At 36.8% G+C, this 21598-nt stretch overlaps 1 protein-coding gene and 1 pseudogene across 1 annotated transcript; one reads left to right on the top strand and one right to left on the bottom strand.

Moving 5' to 3' along the window:
• Positions 1-8642: 8642 nt before the first annotated feature.
• On the top strand, positions 8643-9566 carry LOC113115478 (putative gustatory receptor clone PTE03). Its single transcript, XM_026283072.1, has one exon. The coding sequence runs from the start codon at positions 8643-8645 to the stop codon at positions 9564-9566; it is 924 nt and encodes a 307-aa protein (XP_026138857.1).
• Positions 9567-10705: 1139 nt separating this feature from the next.
• LOC113115373 (uncharacterized) lies at positions 10706-13771 on the bottom strand (annotated as a pseudogene).
• Positions 13772-21598: the final 7827 nt, after the last annotated feature.

Below are 21598 nucleotides of genomic sequence, written 5' to 3'. Positions count from 1 at the left end.
ATTTTTTTCATTTATAACATCCAAGCCTTTTAAATCTACAGTACAGAAACCAAGAGCAAAACACTTGCTTATTTTGAAGATGGACAAAATGCATGCAATTTAAATATTTTGAGTAAAAGCATCATGTACTCAAACACAGACATCAAGATTCCGGATATGCATCACAACAACGGTGACAATCAAAACCGCTTCATAGCACAAACTTATCCTTATTTTCCAGACTTTTTTGTTTTGATTGTCACCACTGATGTGATTCATGTCTAAAATCTTGCATTTTGTAAAAAATATATACATGATTTTTTTTCTACAAGATTTCTATCCAAGAAAATGAATATAGTTGCAACAAAACACTAATATATTATTTTACTATAATTTTGTCAGCATTAACAGTAAGATGTTAGCACTTGAGCTCAACACTCTCTATCACAATAGGAGTGCAATACATAGTTACAACAGCCAGAGACAAGCTAACACAATATGTATGATGACCAAGATCCCAACTAAACCAAACACTGATCACCACAATGGTGACTTCAAATGAATCAAATAACATTTAAACCTCTGTTAATTCTCAATAAGAGCTTATCTATATGTCTGACAGAAATAAAGTCAATCTAATGAGTGAAGCTGATGAAGCCGTTTGTGGAGATGTTTGATCCTCCTCTGCTGAGATCTTCAGAGATTTATTTTATTGATTTTAGGACAAACACGGTTGCACTCTATTTTACAGTACGTGTACTAACATGTACTTATAGTGTACTTACAGTGTACTTATCTAAGAAAGTTCTGGTAATACAAGGTAAGAACATGGGGTAGGGTTAGGTTTAGGGGTAGGTTCAGGGTTAGTACCTAGTTATTACATAGTTATTGTAATTACTATAATAAGTACATAGTATGTACATAAGGAACAGGACTGTAAAATAAAGTGCTACCCAAAGACAGTGTCTGGAAATTTCATTGAAATTAGACAAGTCTATATCCTAAGAGTGTTGATTTGGTCCAGAAACAGTATAAATTATGCCTACATGAACCATAAATGATGTTGAAAATATGTCCACTGATCACTTTTGAACTAGTTTTTAACCTTGTAAGGAGGTTCTGTGTACGTCTAAATCAGACATAGAGAAAACGTCATAAAAACTTTAATTCCTGCTCCTCAGTGGATGTCTTTTCAACGTCAGCAAAGACATAAAAAAGATGTCCACTGCAAAAATGGCTGCACCCCTACATAAGTTAGTAGCATAATTGGCTGGTACGAAGGCACGGAAAGGGATGGGACTTTGCTGCGGCCTGAACAGAGGCTTGTGAGCAGAGCTTTGAAGGACTGAAGGCTAAACTCGCCTCCACCCCAGTATTGGCTTATGCCAGTTTTGCATTACCTTTCATCTTTGAAGTGGATGCAAGCCATAGTGGTTTGGGGGCAGTTCTGTCACAAGAACAGGAATGCAAATCCGGCCTATAGCCTATGCAAGTCATGGTTTCCGCCCCCCTGAACATAATATGCTTATACTACAGTTCAATGAAATTGGAGTTTTGGGCTTTGAAGTGGGCAGTCACCAAAAAGTTCAGTGAGTATCTCTTGGGACAAAAGTGCATAATTTACACCGACAAGTCATCTTGCCACTGCTAAATTGGGAGCAAAGGAACAGTAATAAGGCCCAATTGTCATGCTTTGATTACGAAATTCAATACCGGTCTGGCAGAGTAAATAGGAACGCCGATGCGCTATCCCGATAGTTTGGCCAGGAGAACCACCTCGGTTCCAGAATCTCTGCAGCAGACCGAAGTTGTACTATCCCCTCAGGTAATCCAAACGACCATCTTTGCTTTACCCCATCATTCTGCCTCTGATATATGCTCTCTGCAGTGGTCAGACCCGGATATTCAAACTATTTGGACTCTTCAGAAGCAGAAGATGTACCCTAGTTTGGTGAGGCGTCAAGCTCTATCCACCCAGGCGTTGGCTTTATTACGGCACTGGGATCACCTGGTGGAGATGAATGAGGTATTATATCGTCACACCTTTTCGACCTAATGGGGGTGAGGAGGTATTTCAAGTAGTTTTACCAGCAGTGTTGAGGCAAGATGTACTTACCCAGTTGCACCATGATCATTGGCATCAGGGTGTAGAACGGACTATGGAGTTAGTCCGTCAATGCTGCTTTTGGCCGAGAATGGCTGCGGAAGTGAAGCGCTGGTGCCAAGAGTGTGAGCAGTGTCAAGTAGCAAAGCATATGAATCCCGCTACCCCTAGTTTCATGGGACATCTTTTGGCTTCACGGCCCAACGAGACTTTACCATTTTGGAGCCTTCACATAATGGCCTGGAAAATGTGCTTGTTGTGACAGACATTTTTAGTAAGTGTACAGTGGCTATATCTACCCGGGAGCAGGTTCTGCAAGTTCGGGGTGCCTACTCGCCTCCAATCCGATTAGGGTGGTAGATTTATGGTCAACCTGACCCAGCAGCTTTGCACTCTGTATGGAATTACCCAGTCGCGCACCACACCATACCATCCTGCTGGTAACGGTCAATGTGAACGTTTTAATAGAAATATGCACAATTTGCTGCGCGCACTCTACCAGCCTCAAGACAAAGAGATTGGGCCGCCTTCCTTCCACAGTTAGTCTTCTGTTACAACACTACCTCACATCAGTCAACTGGGGAGTCTCCACACTTTTTGATGTTTGGTCAAGATCCCAAGCTACCGGTCGCTTTCTTGTTGGGCAAAGTGCGGGAGTTGGGGGCTGGTACAGTACATGATTGGGTTCAAGAACACGAGGCCTGACTGCAGGTTGCATTCGAGGGTGCTAGAGAGAGGCTAGCAAGTGCTGCTGCATGCTGCAAGGACCATCACGATAAGAGGGTGAAAGAAATGCCATTATCTGAGGGTCAGTGAGTTTACCTGCGTAATGTTGGTCTAAAGAGACGTAACAAAATTCAAGACCTGTGGAGCTCTGTTGTTTATCAGGCATTGAAGGCGCCTAAAGAGAAGGGAGTGGTATATGCAATTGCACCCGTTAAGGATCTTGGGAATGTACGACATGTACATCGGATGGTGTTGAAAGCCCAAGTGCAGTCAGAGCCCCAGGATGTCCCTCAGGTCCGACCATCGGTAACAGTTGGGCCACCTCAGGAGGATGTCACAGATGATTGGTGGCTCTTAGTACCTACCAGTTCAGATGGTCCCAGTACCAGTTGCCCTATGAGATATTCCCATAATCCTTTAACAGCACCAGAGGTCGCAAGGCTGTGCCTGGTTCCTCCAGATGCACAGGAAGCAAGGCCGTTGACTCCTCCTACTGCCCCGATGGATGTTCCAGGTACAACCTTGCCTGAAGAGACTAGAGACTTCCTTGGGTGCTCGCTCGACTGCTAAGCAACAATCTAATTTGTACCATCTTCCGCAGACGGTACGGGGGTTGCTGTTGGGACTGTCTGTTCCTCCAGGGTTGCGTCTCCGACTGTTCTGGCTTTGTTTAGGCCCTGGCACTAGTCTGGTGGCATTGAGGCATTAATCTTGTCCTTTAGGTTCATATTGAGTCGACTTATCATCGGGGCGCCGATAAAAGGGGGGGGGGGGTTCCTTTTTTCTGCGGTCGTTACCCTTATATGGGAATGGGTGGATGAGGTAATTAGGACAGGTGTATATGTAAGGTGTAGATCGGAAGCCCTAGCCCACAGGTAATGCATGGCATCGTGTGGTTTTCAAGTGTTTTTGTTGAAGTGATTGCTGTAACAGTCTTGGCATCGTACCCTGTGAGTTGTGTCAAGCGCTTATTGGAAGCTTTCAGGTACACTGAAATAAAACAATACACAGCAAAATCTTTTTTTTTTGTGTGGCTGTGGTGACTGAATTATATCATACAGACAGACAACAGCAAAGGCAATCATGTGTGCTATTGATTGTGATTTGAGCTATTTGTTATAGAGTGACCTGAATGCCTGAGTTTAAGTTTCTTTACTGCATACATAAATTAAGTGAAAAAGAAAAGTAAGCAACCCAGCATTTCTGACATAGTATGACATGTTTTTAATAGTTAGTTCTACGTAAAAAAAAAAAAAAAAAAAAGTAATCTTTTGTTTGGACACACAGACATCAGGAATCAGCGCGATCATCACAATAACAGTGACCATCAAAAAAGCATGTTGTAGCCAATAAAAACTCATCCATGGCTCCCATCATGCATTGCGGCATGAATAAATTATGAGCTGAACAGTCTTTTTAACTTTTTATTCTAACTATATTTTATTTTTGCTGTTTTTATGTTCATTTTTTGTATCTAGTTTTGTGATGTTCAGAGTTGGTCTGTTTATCTGAATATGCTGTTTGTCACCATTGTTGAGACTCATACGTTGATTATTGTTATCTGTGTGTGCCTAAAATTTGAATTCTTCAATAAATAAAAAAAATCTGAATCACTTGCAAGAGATACCTACAAAATGTATAGAAAATACAGATTTTTTTATTGTGGAATCAAAGCTGTGACAATCAATAATGGAAGTTTTACTTTGAGAAAAAACTGTAAATGAGTTCAGTGATTCATGTCAAACAACGATTACATTAAAACATAATCATCAACACGCGATGATTTTTGCTCTTGGTTTGACAAACAAACTTTAAAAGTAAAAAGTTACAAGCCAAGATCCCAGCTAAAGCAAACACTGACCACTATAATGGTGACACACAAATTGTAATTTTCTCGTTTGGTGATTCTGCTTGTTAACATCAGGTGTCTTCAATAATGGTCAATCATAACTCAATTAACTTCTTAATTATCTCATTAACTTCAACTCTGCTTCAGTGTTACTTTTAACACTGCTTCAGTGTTTATATGAGTCCACACTCAGAGTGTTAAATTAACACTGGGGAGTGTTAAATTAACACTGGGGATTTTGCTGTGTAAGTAAATTTACTTAATTTTTATTTGGCAAGTTTTTGCACAAGCATTTTTCAAGTAAATTTAACACATTTGGAAATTAAGTAAATCTACTTAACTAAGTAAAAAAAGTACATTTTATTGAGTAAATTTTAATTAAATAATATTAAATTAATGCATTTAGCAGACACTTTTATCCAAAGCATCTTACAGTGCATTTAGGCTAACAATTTTCACCTATCATGTGTTCCCGGGGAATCAAACCCCCCAAACTTGCACTTGCTAATGCAATGTTCTACCACTGAAATGCAGGAACACTTACATTTACATTTACATATATTCATTTAGCAGACGCTTTTATCCAAAGCGACTTACAGATGAAGACAGTGGAATCAATCAAAAACAACAAAAAGAGCAATGATATATAAGTGCTATAACAAGTCTCAGTTAGGTTAACACAGTACACGCAGCATGGGGTTTTAAATAATATAATAAATAAAAAGAAAACAGAATAAAAAATAAAACAATAGAGAAAGCTAGTTAAAGGTCTTTACACATACACACACACACATACATATACAAATTGCATAATAAATGAAAAGAAAATAGAATTCAAAAAGATTATAAAGGTAGTTATTTTTTAAAGAATAGAATTAGAATAGTGAGTGTTAAAGTTAGAGGGTCAAATAAAGATGGAAGAGATGGGTTTTAAGCCGATTCTTGAAGATGGCTAAGGACTCAGCTGCTCGGATTGAGTTGGGGAGTTCATTCCACCAGAAGGGAACATTTAATTTAAAAGTCCATAAAAGTGACTTTGTGCTTCTTTGGGATGGCACAATCAAGCGACGTTCACTTGCAGAACGCAAGCTTCAAGAGGGCACATAAGTCTGAAGTAACAAATTTAGGTAAATGGGTGCAGAGCCAGTGGTAGTTTTGTAGGCAAACATCAATGCCTTGAAGAACACTTCAAGAATTTGTGAAAAATAAGTGAAAATTTCACTTACTTACTTTTTTATTTTGGAAAGGTAATTTGGAAAAGTTTTTGAACGAATAAAAAACCCGAAACAGAGATTCTAGAAATTGTTATAGATTCTCTAAATGTAAAATAATTTTTTTCAAGTTTTATCAAATGAGGGTAAATAAATCTCTCACGTCTGTCCCTTTAAACCAGTTTACAGCAAAGACAGCACAAAGGACTGGATGCACATGATAAATATTCTGCAATTAAGAAAACCGACAAAATAAATTGCACTGTAAAACCCGACAAGTAAACTTAAGTAAACAGATTGCCTTGATGTAAACCATGTAAGTTTTAAAACTTTGCATTCAAGTAATTAAGTGATTAACTAAGTGCTGATTGAGCATTAGTGATGAACAGCTTCTGTTAACAAACAGAATCACTGAATAAAAGACTACTACAACTGACTTCAGACAAAGAATAACAGTACTACAACTGAATTCAGACACAGTCTTAGATGAAATCAACTGAAATAAAATACATTAAATCTCTCAAGATCTGATTAAACAACCCCTCAAACAGCATCACCAGCTCCACTTATTAATAACCAGACTGACTTTATTTCTGTCAGACGTCTACAGAAGATCTTATTGAGAATTAACTAAGGTTTAGATGTTGATTTATTGTTTCATTTGAAGTAACCATGTTAGAGATCAGTGTTTGCTTTAGTTGGGCACTTGACCCTTTATTTCTGTCTTAGTCTTTTCTCTGGCTGTTGTAACCGTGTATTTCTAAAACACATTTGTTTTAAAAGCCCAGAAGACATATCATCAGGTGTTAACCTGTAAAAGTTAAAAAAACTTTCCAAGATAAAAAAGTAATTAAGGGAAATTTTCACTTATTTTTTTACAAAATCTTAAAGAGTGCCTGTAGCTCAGTGATAGAACATTGCATTAGCAAGTACAAGTTTGGGGGGTTCAATTCCCCGGGAACACATGATAGGTGAAAATTGTTAGCCTGAATGCACTGAAAGGCCGGGCATACACTGTGCGATTTTCATCCGATTTTGAGCCGATTGTTTTCATAAATATTTTTTTCCTTTTTTTTTGTCTTTCGTTTACGGATTATTTTCTTATGGTTTGGGTTTCGTTTTGTTTGTGTGGAAATGGTTTGACCAGTGTGTTTTGGACCATAGTGGCCATGTAGTGTAATTATTTAGCAGTGTGTAATTATCATATTTGTGCCTGATGTGATTGTGACAATTATGTATTTCAACTAATAACTTTTTTTTTTTTTTTTGGATCGAGTCAAGGCTGAATGCGCCGAGGGGGAAGCTAGTCACTTGGGTGCACACCTTTGCTGTGAGTTTGGAGCACCAGGGTTTGAGCAGCTCTCTCTTTTTTGTTTGCCATGCACATGTAAGTGGTTGAGAGCACAATTGTATCCAGCTAGCTTGCCAACCCTAAAGTAAGCTTTAGCCTTGCAGATTTATTTTATAGATTTTTATTGTTATTTAGTTTGATTCAATATTGTACACAATAATGTGTCTGGAGGAATGTCTTCAACATTGTAAACCGTAGTAATGTCCAAATAAATTTGCTGTGATTCATACTATGACTAAATTATGTCCATAGGGTATTTTTCCTCTTAAAAAAAATAATTTGTTTATTGGATGAAGAAACTCTGCATTTTCACTGCACCACCGAACCTAGGTTCCTTTCATATTTCCTTGGGTGCAATTCCCAAGGTGGCTTAGTCAGTGCTATCTGGATTAAATTATACTAAAGAAAAATACTGCCATGGTCACATACTTATTATATCTTCCACAACAGTGATAACAATAATTATTCATACAGCAGTTCATGATGGGAGCTTTTTACTATGGTGTTATCCAGCATGCATTGCAGCATGAAACCTTCTGTTTACTGTCACCATTTTTGAGATTCATATACTTTATTATGCATTATATAGATTTAAAAATCATTTATTGGAACTACCAAAGCAGCCCTTTTCTTCCATGCTGTAGTTTCACAGGGTTTATTATGGTTTAACTCTTTACAGACTTGGGGTTCATTGGTTGAATAAACATAAGGCAGGAAGTTTACTTACTGACCCCTAAATTTTCTGCCTCTTGAGTACCATATTTCCCAGACACTTTAAATATTATGTTGAATATTCATTTCAAATACAACGTCTTTACAAAAGTTAATAGACCTCATTAGGTGTATATGCCCACCACACTGCACATTTTCAATCAACACACGTCTTTTTTTACAGACTATACAGGCTTTAACGTATGCATTTTGTAACGGTGTTAAAATTTTATTGAGTAGCTTGTTTTCAACAATAGCTTGCAGTTTCATCAGTAAGCTTTTAGTTACAAAAGTTATGCCCACTGTGCCACACAACCAATTCTAGGAGTCTATTGTGTTTATGCAAATCAAGCACAGCAGATTGGTCTCTGGAGACATGTTTTATACTATAAAAAACTGTATGTACTGGTGACTCTTCATTCTTCTAAACCACAGCACAGGTAGAGCTAATTCTCTGCATATTCACACATTATTTGAAGAGGACTTCATGGTAATTTCAGATCATATCACAAAAGATATTTCTGGTAATTAAATTGTTTAATGTATATTGTTTAACTTACTCATTCAAGTTATTCATGTGATGTATTATTTAAAACATTTTGGTTAACTAAAGCAAATGACCATCAAAATGCCTCATTTATAATATACTTAAAGATTGCATTCACTTTTTTCTGTTCTCATCCTCAGGTCAACGAATCCATTCTTTGCTTAATGGAAAATGGAACATATTTTTATTTGATGTTGTTTGAAAATATTGGGTACATAAGATATGCTTTCTTCGGATTGGGATTTATTGTATATTGTGCAATTGTACTTTTTAATGCCCTTATTATTCTTGCAATTGTTCTGGAAGGGACATTGCACCAGCCCATGTACATTTTGATTTCATGTTTGTCCGTCAACTCTGTGTTTGGAACAGCTGCTTTTTTCCCAAGGTTACTGACAGACTTGCTGTCTGATACACACTCAGTCTCCCGTGAAGCATGTATCCTACAGGCTTTTGTCATTTATTCATATGCATCAAATGAAAACACAATCTTAATGTTAATGGCATTTGACAGGTATGTAGCGATCAGTAAACCATTACAATACAACAACATAATGACCCCAAGGATTTTATCTTTTTTAATATCTATCAGCTGTATTTATCCAATGCTTTGTCTTGGTATTGCTGGTATATTAAATGCTAGACTCACAATGTGTGGTAACAAACTTTGGAAGGTATACTGTCACAACTGGGAAATTGTCAAGCTTTCTTGCGCAAACAGTATTGTTAATAATGTTTTTGGCTTGTTCATACTGACTACAACTGTGATCATGCCTTTAAGTTTTATATTATACTCTTATGTTAAAATTCTTATCATTTGTAGAAAAAGCTCACTAGATTTCAGGAGAAAAGCATATCAAACTTGTATTCCGCACATAGTGATCCTCTTAAATTTCTCAGTAGCACTTTTTTGCGAGGTCACTTTGAGTCGGATTGCAAATTTGGAACTCCCTAAAGGGCTGTCAGTCATTCTTTCATTAGAGTTTCTCGTTGTCCCACCCATCCTGGACCCAGTTGTTTATGGTTTGAATTTTCCTAAAATTCGCAAAAAAATTATATGGATTATTAAAGCTTGCATAAAGCTGTAACAGATGCTCCACAGAAGGTTAACAAAGTTCAATGATTGTATGGTATACATTATGTAATCATGATGTACATCCCATTTTATTAACTTGGGAATTTGAGACTTTGCTTTTTACTTTAAATCTTTGCCACAATTAGTGGTTTATAAAATATCTGAAAGTCATACTCAAGTAAAATTACAGATACCTTCCAGAAAATGACGTTGGTTAAAGTTGAAATCACAGTTTATACACAGTTTGAGTAGCAAGATTGTGTTGAGTTTTAACTATTTATTCCATTTTGATTTTTTTGGGTTAGAATAAGAAGCACTTCATCCGGTACTTAGTGTCTTTCATTCAAACTTAAAAAAACATTTCTGGAATCTGAATCTGAAATAGCATGCATTTACACAGTTTATGTATGGAGACACAGATTTATTTAAACTGCAGATTCAAATGTATAAAAAGGCATAATGTTTTGTTTTTAACAAAAGAAAAAAAAACACTCAATAATGATATTTGAAAATATTAAAGCGTGGAATGGGAAATTGAATGTGAAATAAAAACAATGTTAATGAGTGAGTCGTTGAGATTCAACTGATTAATTCAAACCGCTGATTCATTCAGAAACAAAGCATTTAACTGTGTTGATGAGTTAATCACTGAATCATTTATTGAACCAATTAGTTCAAAAAGCTGATTAATTAAATTAGTGAACACCATTCATTGCTTAGAGATGCAAAGCAGTGCTGTGATCTGTTTGTAACAAAAAAACAACAAAAAATAGTATGCATAACATGGAAGTCACTTATTCCTTTACTGAATTTGTATAAAATGATTATTAAATGTGTTAATACTGATATCTGCAGAAGAATTTTACTCTTTGTGTGATATAGAGTAAGTTGTCTATGCCTACATTAAATTATTGAAATATAAAAAGCATAAAGCTGTTTTTGCCATCTACAGTTTAGAATGCAGGGAAAATGTAGTTTTAATAAACTAATAAATCAGTGTGTGTGAACTCGGTGTGTGATTTGATGATATTTCTAACTTGATAACGTGATAACTGTTAGATTTTGCTGTATTTGACTGAGCAGTAGTTTGGGTGGCTCGCCAATGTACTAGATTTCTCTAATACATAAAATAAGTAAGCTTGACCGAAGTTCTTGTGGGGAGAAGAATTTATTGAAGGTAGCAGTGTAGCAGTTCTTCAGAATTGTTGTTAGCATGTCATCCTTCAAACAGTCTTAACCCCAAGTACTGTCTGTGAGAACAGACCTTTATACCCGTTAACAAATGTGCTATAAACAATACGATAACACCCCATGGAGAGCTAATGATATTGAAACCCTTTGATGACTTGGATCGACTGAATGAAAGGATCTCCCATGGAGAGCCCATTCATTGACCTGATGTTTAACTAAGAGGCTGATTATATGGGCCAGTTGTTTCACACTATTGTGAACAAAGTACTGTTGCCTACAGTTGATTACAAATATATTCAACCAAAGTTAATTAAAAACAAATAATCTTTCAATCCCCCCTTTGATCATTTTTGATCAGACATAATAGAAAAAACATACAAAACAGTTATCATTTTAGTAGTCTTGTACACATGCTGTATACAGGTTGCTTCTTGCAATACTGTTCAGAAATCATGAATACAGAATGCTGCATACAGGCTCCATTATACTTAAGATGACAGAATAAGAGTTCATGGTGAGGTTTGCATTATATTTAATGCCTAAGTTTTTTTTTTTTTTTTTTAATGTTGCGATCTTGTGGAAGTGACGGATGTTGTTGTGTTCTGTGGATGTTAAGGCATGTTTATCTAGGTGGCCAGTGCAGTTTGGTCCAAGCGTTGGAGGTCTTTGCTCATCCTCTGAATCGCTGGGACACCTACAATCACACCAGAGAAAAGGGAAACAAATCTTTCCAAAGAAATAGTTTAAACAAAATATGCCTAATCCCCAATAAACTTTCCCTACTTAATGTTGGCAGGACACTACAGTGTTTATCAGTGGTGAAATGTTCATGTCTTCGTCCTCAGGTGACAAGCTAGAGCCTAAAAACCCTAGTCCCACCATATCTGGACTCTGAAAAACACTACTGCCATCTATCCCTCATCTCTAGGCAAATTCATATCAATCCACTCATTGTTTCCCTGTGCCTTAACTGCTGTGTCAGTTACTAAAAGATCATCAATTGGCCTTCCCATCTGTATTCTTGTTGCGACACATCAGTTTTTTGAATCTTTACCCATTTGTTGGGCACTATACCATGGCTCCCTTTTGGAGGTGCCAAAACTTGATTCTTGGCATTGTGTACTGCCATACTGAGTCTTCCATTAGTTTGCACAAGGCTGTCAGATGTTAGATTTTCAGTGGACATGGGCCAGCCTGTGACATGTTCAAAAGGGCATAGTCCATTTTCCTTGTGGTTTTCCTTAAGGCATCGGTTGTCATCTTCCATTAACAATGATGATTGTTTCCTGGCCAATTCAATTTGAATCTGTTTACTATGTAAAACAGTTTGTAAGTCTTGCTGAAGTTGTCTTAATGCCGCTGCATGTTCACCTCTCTCCTTTACGGCTTGTTTAGCAGCACTGTCTAATAGGACATCCTCTTTGGCTTCAGTTGTTGAGGTTTCATGGAGTCCATCAGCTTTTGGATAAGATGTCACAAGTTGGTGCTGCAGAGAGAGGTTATTCAGTTTCCCTGCCGCTCCACCGCATTTAGCAGAGTCTGTTTTTGTTTGGCTGTCAACTGCTGAAACCTCTTCAAGAGGTTGTCATCATCACTTTGATGTCTCAAACTCAGCTTACAATCACGAATTCAGTGTCCATCCTCGTTGCAATTTCTACATCTTCCCTGAGTTTTCTCTCTTGAGTGCCTCTGATATTCACTTTTTTCATATCCCATTGTCCTGTTGTTGTATGACAAGGTTTTGGATTGTAAAACTCTGAGATTGACTTCCTGTGTTCTTTCAATCTTTGCTGACAATTCTACAATCTGCATAAATGTTGTTCCAGTGCTGTCCCAGTCATCATACCTGATTTTAAGAGTTTTAGAAACCTCAGGTTTCAGTCCATTCACAAATGTGGTTTTAAGCGGCATGCTAGTGTATTCACAGAGTTCTTCAATGTTGTTGTTCAAACCAGCATGTTCCATCAAAGTTTGTCTGAAGCGTTCTTCAAACTCTGCAACACTTTCTCCTGTCTTCTGCAGACAAGAGGTAATTTTAGCCCAATTAACCTCTGCAGGTTTCATTTCAAATAAGAAGGTTTGAACAGCTTCCCATCCAGCTTCAATGTTTTCTTGAGATTCACCAATCCTTCTTTCAACACGTTCTGTAAGTCGTTGTTGGTCATTGTCTCTTAAGTTCACATTAACAATCATCACACTGTCCAGTGGATGTAAATTGTAGATTTTCTGCAAGCGTTGAAGAAATTGCTATACTGTCCGTGGTTGCTTGTACACATCTGGCAATTCTTTTCACCATTTGTCAACTTGTTCTGGAGTAGCTGGCTGGTATGTTCTGTATGGAACATATTTCTTTATTACCTTTTTTACTGTGCGAGTTCGTCGTTCACCATCTTCCTCATACTCCTCTTCATTTTCAGTTTTAACTTCAGTTCTTCTGTTCTTAATAATTACAGGAGCAAGTCTAACCTTCAGTTTGTCCTTTGTAATTTCAGTATGTGTGCTGATATCTGCATCACTGTTATCAGAGCCGCTTGAAGCTTTTGATTCCAGTCATTTGGAGAGCAAAGTTAACAACTTGTCATTCTCAAGTAACAGTCTTTCTTTGTCCTTCTTTACAGTCTGTAATTGTTCAGCCAGTGCTCGAACCTTTGCTTTCTCTGCTTTGTTATTGTGTTGTAATTTGTCAGTTTCACATCTCTGTAGATGCTGTCGAATTTGTTTGAGCAAAATTACAGACAAGCCATCTCTGCTGGTGTTTGTCCTTGAGCGCTGCATCTTTCCATAAGCCCTTTTAATGTCCGGCAAAGCCCATAGTCCACTCTCTGAGTACTTGATGCTGTACTTCTGGCAGATGTCATCATGGCACTTCCTCAGTCCCAGCCTTTTGTCCAGATATGCATTCAGATTCTCCAACATCTGATCAATGGTAACATTTGGAGGATCTGTCCCATGTCTTTCTGATGTTGGCCTCAATGCATGACTATTGCCATTGTTTTGTGCAGACTCAGCCATGGCGAAAACAGGAAAAGTTCCCTCAGAGGTGTGAAAACAGAACACAAGGTGTTAGAACTGTTAAAGGTACTTATTCAGATTTAAATTCACAGCAGTCTGTTAGACTCACAATTTTCAGTTACACAGACAAATCATTAGTTTAACCCCTTACTAGTAACCCCCCTTTTTTGGCATGGAGACCGAAATTACATACCCAAAATAAAAAGGTTTCTGCTCATGATTCTTTCTGACTAGATACATAATCAACCTTTGTTCACAAAGCTGACACTTTAAAGTTTACTGTTCAGGAATCAGAATCACTCAGACTGTTATGATAATAGAGATATATAAGCTCAAACATAAAAACAAAAATAAAAATATTAAAAACATATGTTTTAAATGTATTTAAAAAAATGTTGATGTAGGAAATGAGTTTGAAAACACAGTGTAGCTAAGGCCACAAGTCTTCCAAGACTTCATAAAAAATTTCATAATCGAATCTGTAAAACTGTGAATTTTATGAAATATTTTCTAAGGCCATGTCATGTGTGTTTTTAGAGAAGGCTAATCAGATTGATTTATGGCCCTTGTCATCTCTGTAAGATCTCACATGTAAACTCTCCTGTGTATTTTGATTGATTGCAAATTAAAACAGACACTATTTCAACTGAACAGAGATGACATAACTGAATTCAATGATGAACTGCCTTTAACTATCATTTTGCATTATTGAGACACTGTTTTCCAAATGAATGTTGTTCAGTGCTTTGGCGCAATGTATTTTGTTTAAAGCACTATATAAATAAAGGTGATTGATTGATTGATTGATATTTTGTATGTGTTTTAGCTTTGGAAAACTCCCCGATTCATTATTGTATTGTTCTCACCAAACGAGTCTTTCACACCCCACGCCAAGTATGACACATTATCCGCATTATTCTTTTATCATTATTCCTTTGTTTTTATTCCACCTTTATTAGCCTTGATTGTGGTTTTTCAGGCTTTACAAAGCAACAAAGCAGCGATCTCACTTCAGTCTCTCTTTGCATTTAGCCCTTATTTATCAAAAGTCTTACTATAAAAATACAACAAAACATTTTCTTACGACCTTACGTGAATTATTGAGACAAAAATGCATTATGAAGAAGAAAAGCACCTGCTATTAGTAGCATTGGTGCTAACGTTAGCATCAAGCTACATCTGACAATTTATGAAATTATTAGTACACTTTTACTCAAAACTCACTTTAAACCCCGATCGAGTGTTTATAATAACTTCCTTTAGCGATCAGGGGTGGAATTTGGTCGTTTACTGTTGTAAAAATATGTTATTTGTAGCCTTTTTCATCGCTGCACAAGTTAGCATTTCCGATGTACATTTTCGATTTTTTTTATAAAAACGCCCCAGATCTCAAGAAATTCTCATACCAAGCTTTACTATCGTAATCGCGGGTTTATTATTCGGATATTTTGTGTGTACAGAGGTGTTTCAGTGTTGTTTTGGCCAGATAACTACCAGGAAGTGTGCAGGAAGCATGTGACACGATGGGGCGGTGTCCAGATATGAAACTCTAAGATTGACGTTTGAAAGACCCAATCAGAGTCTGAGTCACACACCGCACGAGCTGTGACTACTGCACGCACACAGAGATCGCTGGGAGAGGCTGTTTATCATCTGATCGCGTAAATCCGTGGAAAATGAATAGAAATGACGATTCTGTCTGAAGAAATATGAAGTAAACATCAGTAAATATATCCATATATCTCCGCAGATATGCATCTTTGGTCTGTAAATCCTTATTGACGCTGTTCAGTGAGTCTATGTGAACACAAATAAACCGCTCTTGACGTGACTGAATATGAGTGAGTTGTGAATTTCTATTCAAATGTGGCATAATACGGATTTATTATTTTGCACTCCTGACATAAATCACTAAATATCTGTCACTGCAACAATGTTTTATCAAAATATTGGTCAAATATCGAAGCTTGAGTCTTTAAACTTTCCATTGATGCACAGTTTGTCCAGATGAAGTAAGACAGTGATGTTTAATGTGCTGTGAAAGTGAAACAATAATAAACTGGGGCCGTCAGCGATGTTTGCACACAAAGGGGTTAAAAGCTCAGCTTAGTTTTCAATCTTCCATTTAAAACAAAACATTTACATTCAGGCTAATTTTCCTCGTTTAATGTCTGAATTGAGTTCTAGCTCATAAGGCTGAATTACTTTTTCTAATTTGTCCCTTAGACAATTTACATTATATTTTTTTCTGTATTTTTATGGAAGGCAAACAAACTTATAGTTTCATGGTTTTATGCCATCATCTTCTAACTCGGTTTGAACATTAATTTCAATCTACATTAGTGGCTACTGAATTAGCACCCAGTCAAGAATTCCCAATTCTTGCAGCAACATCAGTCCCAACTCTATCTATGACTCCTACATTCTCTGGAGAAATGGACTAAATTGTTTTTTTGTTTTTTTTTTACACAATTCCTACAAACAAAAAGAGAACGGACCAAGCCTCTGCTTCTACAATCTCTTTATGAACAGACTAAATTGTTTCCTAAACAATTCCTACAGAAATAAAGAGAAAGGACCAAGCTTATGCTTCTACAATCTATTGATTGCTGGACTAAACTGTTTCTTAAACAATTCCTACAGATACAAAAAGAAAGTACCAAGCCCTTGCTTCTACAGTCTCTTGATTACTGGACTAAATTGTTTCTTTCACAAAATTCCTACAGACAAAAAGAGAACGGACCAAGCTTCTGCTTCTACAATCTCTTTATGAACAGACTAAATTGTTTCTTAAACAATTCCTACAGACATAAAGAAAAAGGTCCAAGCCTCTGCTTCTACAGTCTCTTGATGAACGGACTAAATTGTTTCTTAAACAATTCCTACAGACTCCAGAGAACAGGACTAAACCTATAATGACACATCTATGGCTCCTACAGTCTCATGAGAACGGACTAAACCTCTTTCTTGAATGATTCTTATAGATTCAAGAGGACTGGACCAAGCTATAAACACTTTTTCTATAGCTCCTTCAGTCTCAGGAGAATTAACTAAATCATTTAAACGGTTCCTACAGACTCAAGAGAAAGGCCTAAGCCAAACATGCTTAAACCTTGCTATACTGGTTATTATGGCTACACTACATACATCATATGATCTGCTTACTTATGAAAAAGTGTTCTTTAAGTTCTTTTAGAGAGCTGATAGTTTCACTCACCAAATTAGAATCTTTGAGACAGGATCAAGTTGATTCAAATAACTTATGTCCACAGATGCGGTCTGTTGATCTTCAACACAAAAACTGTAAAATCTCCAAAACTCTTTCGTCACTTCTTGTTTCAATTGGTGAGTTCTCTTCTTGTCAGTCTCTCCTGGCTGGCTCACCAAATTGTTAGATTTTGCTTTATTTGACTGAGCAGTAGTTTGGGTGGCTCGCCAATGTACTAGATTTCTCTAATACATAAAATAAGTAAGCTTGACCAAAGTTCTTGTGGGGAGAAGACTTTATTGAAGGTAGCATTGTAGCAGTTCTTCAGCATTGTTGTTAGCATGTCATCCTTCAAACAGTCTTAACCCCAAGTACTGTCTGTGAGAACAGACCTTTATACCCGTTAACAAATGTGCTATAAACAATACGATAACACCCCATGGAGAGCTAATGATAGTGAAACCTTTTGATGACTTGAAAGGATCTCCCATGGAGAGCCTATTCATTGACCTGATGTTGACCTAAGAGGCTGATTATATGGGCCAGTTGATTCACACTATTGTGAACAAAGTACGGTTGCCTACAGTTGATTCCAAATACATTCAAACAAAGTTAATTAAAAACAAATAATCTTTCATAACGAAATTGCATATCATTACAGCAACACTTACCAAGTTATCATAGACGATGCTCTACAACACACACCCCTGCCTCGACTTCAGTGGAAAATAAAATCACCCACGTTGTACACTCTACACAGCAAAAAAAAAAAAAAAAAAAATATGAGTGAAATTAACTCTGCTGGGAGTACATGTGAGACCACACTTAAGTTAACTTAACTTCAATAACATTGCTAGAGTTACTGAAGATGGCAAAGGTTGGGTTTTTACATTCAACCAAAATGTTATATCTAAGCAAGATTTGAGTACATTTAAAATGTCCAATAAGATGCTCCCTGTTATATCTTAATTTGAATGTTAGGTGATAATGTTCTAATAATGTTATCAATACACATTTTTAGAATGTTTTTAGAGAATGTTATCCTAACTGAGAACTAAAATAAAACTTGCCACTGAAAATATCCCAAGAACATGTAATGTTCCAACATTCTTAGAACAATAACATTCCTTTTCATGTTCTGGGAATGTTTTCAGCTGCCAGTTTTATTTTAGTTTTCAGAACGTTCTGCTAAAAGGTAGAATAACATTCTCTAAAAACATTCTAAAAATGTTTATTCATAACATTATTAGAACTTATTCTATCTGAAGACCTGATACTCCTGTGGATAATCAACCCAGTTATTTTATTAAATATAATGGGTTTTTCATTTGTTAGCTGAAAAATCAGCTTAATTTAACAAAAAAAAATATTTCAGGAATTTCATTTCAAGGCGAGTTATAGGCAAAGTTTTTTTTTTCTTCTGTGCATTGTAATGAAACCTTTGTAAAACGTGCACAGCCCTTTTTTTTGGCTTTTTAAACAATATACTCCATCCTACACCAACTATGCGCCCATTTCCTATCACACAGCAAAAAAATCTGAGTGAAATTAATAACTCAGCTGGGAGTACATGTGAGCCCACACTCAAGAGTGTGAAAGTGTTAAAACAGGAGTGTTAAATTAACACTGAAGCGGAGTTAAAGTTAATGAGATAATTAAGTGATTAATTGAGTGATGATTGACCATTATTGACGAGACCTGATGTTAAAAAACACTATTTTAGTGGTGTCACCATTATAGTGGTCAGTGTTTGCTTTAGTTGGGCTCTTGACCCCTAAAACGTTAAAGTCAGATTTTAATTGGCTGTTATAACTGAGAATAAATAGAGAGAAAGAGAGAAACAGGCGTGAATCGGGTGTTATGGGAAGTGTTTCCGGTTTACCTTATTAATGAAGCCTAAAATTCCTTTAATGGATTTGGATATTAAAAGCACATTAGTATGTTATGTGTAAGCCAGGTTAAAGAGTTGGGTCTTTAATTTAGATTTAAACTGCAAGAGTGTGTCTGCCTCCCGAACAATGTTAGGTAGGTTATTCCAGAGTTTAGGCGCCAAATAAGAAAAGGATCTGCCACCCACAGTTCATTTTGATATTCTAGGTATTATCAAATTGCTTTAGTTTTGAGAAAGTAGCGGACATAGAGGATTATAATGTAAAAGGAGCTCATTCAAATACTGAGGTGCTAAACCATTCAGGGCTTTATAAGTAATAAGCAATATTTTTAAATCTATACGATGTTTGATAGGGAGCCAGTGCAGTGTTGACAGGACCGGGCTAATTGTAATGATGAGACAGAGAGATTCGGATCCATGTGCAGAACTTTTAATGAGAATGGTCAGACAGGCAATGATCAGTAACGGCGTCAGGTATGTGGGGATAATCAGAATCGATAACAGGAACAAGCAGATGTCGGGGGCAGGCAGCAGAGAATCAGAGTCGGTATAAACAATCCAAAGGTCAGGTACAGAAGGGAAACACAAGGAAAACGCTCGGAAATGTCAGACTGGCTAAACAAGACTTCGCAGTGAGTGAGAGTGAGTGTGCTGCTTATATGCGTGTGTAAATGAGGTGGAGGTGTGGCAAGGAGATTGATTGAGGAATGATGTGCAGGTGTGGCAGGGTGATTGTGATGCAGAGACTAAAGGGAAATGTAGTTAGGGTGTGGTGCAACAGATAAGAGGTTCTAGAGTCCGAGTGACATCTGGTGGTGAGTGTGGAAAAGTCCTGATTGGAGTGCCCTCCACAAAAGTTCATGGGCACTCCATGTAATGATCGTGACACTAATATGGTCATACTTCCTGGTTCTAGTAAGAACTCTTGCTGCTGAATTTTGGACTAGCTGTAGTTTGTTCACTAAGTGTGCAGAACCACCACCCAATAAAGAATTATTGTTTGAATCATAAATGCATGGATGAACATTTCTGCATTTGACATTGAGAGCATAGGCCGTAATTTAGATATATTTTTGAGATGGAAAAATGCAGTTTTACAAATGCTAGAAACGTGGCTTTCTAAGGAAAGATTGTGATCGAATAGCACACCTAGGTTCCTAACTGATGACAAAGAATTGACAGAGCAGCCATCAAGTCTTAGAGAGTGTTCTAGGTTATTACATTGTGGCAGAATGGAAAACTTGTGTTCCTGTCGTCCTGACGCTTCCAGACGGCGCGCTGCTTATGTTGAGTTCGTGAATAAGCAGAAAGTACCTTCCACATTGAGCTTTATTCAGTCGTCCAAATAGGAAAGCCTGTCGTAAAAAGCATCATCGCCGAGTCCACGGCGGTCTCTAGGCACTCTTCATCGTCCTTGTGATCTGCTACACTTCGGTCATTGAGGAAAAAGCCATTCTCTCAAAACACTCCCACATGCATAATCAGTCCCACACGCGCCTACATGTTTATTTTATTTAGTTTGTCTTGTTTATCGAGCCTGATTGATATATATGGTTTTGTTGATTTTGTTTGTTCCTCTTACTCCTACGAACTGCTCATTCAGTGCGTGTTACTTACATGAACAAATTGGAATTTAAAATGTAAATGTGTAATACTGCTGAAAGCCCTGTTACCACAAACTGTGACATAACTGACATGTTATGGGTTAAAAATATATGCTTAGAACAAAGAGAAAATAAGTGAAATTGAATATTTGAATAATCTAAAATTGTTCTAATTTTCTATAATTCTCTGTTTTTCTTTTCTTTTGTTTTGTTTTTTGCTGTTCTTTTGTAGCTGTGAATTTTTTGTTTGTTTTGTTTTTTCTTTATTTTTTTGGCGGTAATAAAACTAGTGGTGACTTTCTTTGGCAGTGTGTGGAGTTAATCTATTGTTTGTAATTACAATTTATGATAGGAAAAAAGAAAAAAAGACAAAAGATTGAATAATTTGAGATTTGAGTTTATTGAATGAAACAGGTGGTTATTTTAAGCTATCCTGTTTTTTTTTTTGTTGGCAGGCCTATACCTGTCTGGTGCCCGAACATGTTGAATTAAATTATTTATCAAACTTAACAAATTGTTCTCTGGGGCCCACCACAGTTACAACATGCAGAGTTTTTAGGTTTTAATAATTAACACCTGTTTTTTCAGAATTTAGCAGTAAAAAATTACTCGTCATCCAGTTTATATTGACTATGCATTTCATTCATTTTTCAAATTGGTGTGTTTCATGGGGCCACAAAGAAATATAGAGCTGAGTATAATCAGCATAACAGTGAAAGCTAACACCATGTTTCCTGATGATATCTCCCAAGGATACCATATGAAGCGTGAAGAGTAGCAGCCCTAGAACTGAGCCTTGATATACTCCATACTACATTTGTGATCGATATGATACCTCTTCATTCACTGCTACGAACTCATGGTGGTCATATAAGTACAATTTAAACCATACTATTGCACTTCTATTAATGCCAACAAAGTGTTCAAGTCTATGCAAAAGAATGTTGTGGTCAATTGTGTCAAATGCAGCACTAAGATCCAATAGAACTAAAAGAGAGATACAATCACGATCAGATGATAAGAGCAGGTCATTTGTAACTCTATGTACTATGATACGGTCTAAATCCTGACTGGAAATCCTCACATATACCATTTTTCTCTAAGAAGGAATATAATTGTGAGGATACCACATTTTCTAG

The sequence above is a fragment of the Carassius auratus genome, chromosome 15 (assembly GCF_003368295.1).
Source record: "Carassius auratus strain Wakin chromosome 15, ASM336829v1, whole genome shotgun sequence".
Taxonomy (NCBI): Eukaryota; Metazoa; Chordata; class Actinopteri; order Cypriniformes; family Cyprinidae; genus Carassius; species Carassius auratus.
Note: the sequence above shows the minus strand (reverse complement) of the source record. Positions and strands in the feature narration are given on the sequence as shown.

Bases quoted from the DNA above. Each gene is read 5' to 3' on its own strand.
- LOC113115478 (XM_026283072.1), top strand. From the start codon at position 8,643: ATGGAAAATGGAACATATTTTTATTTGATGTTGTTTGAAAATATTGGG.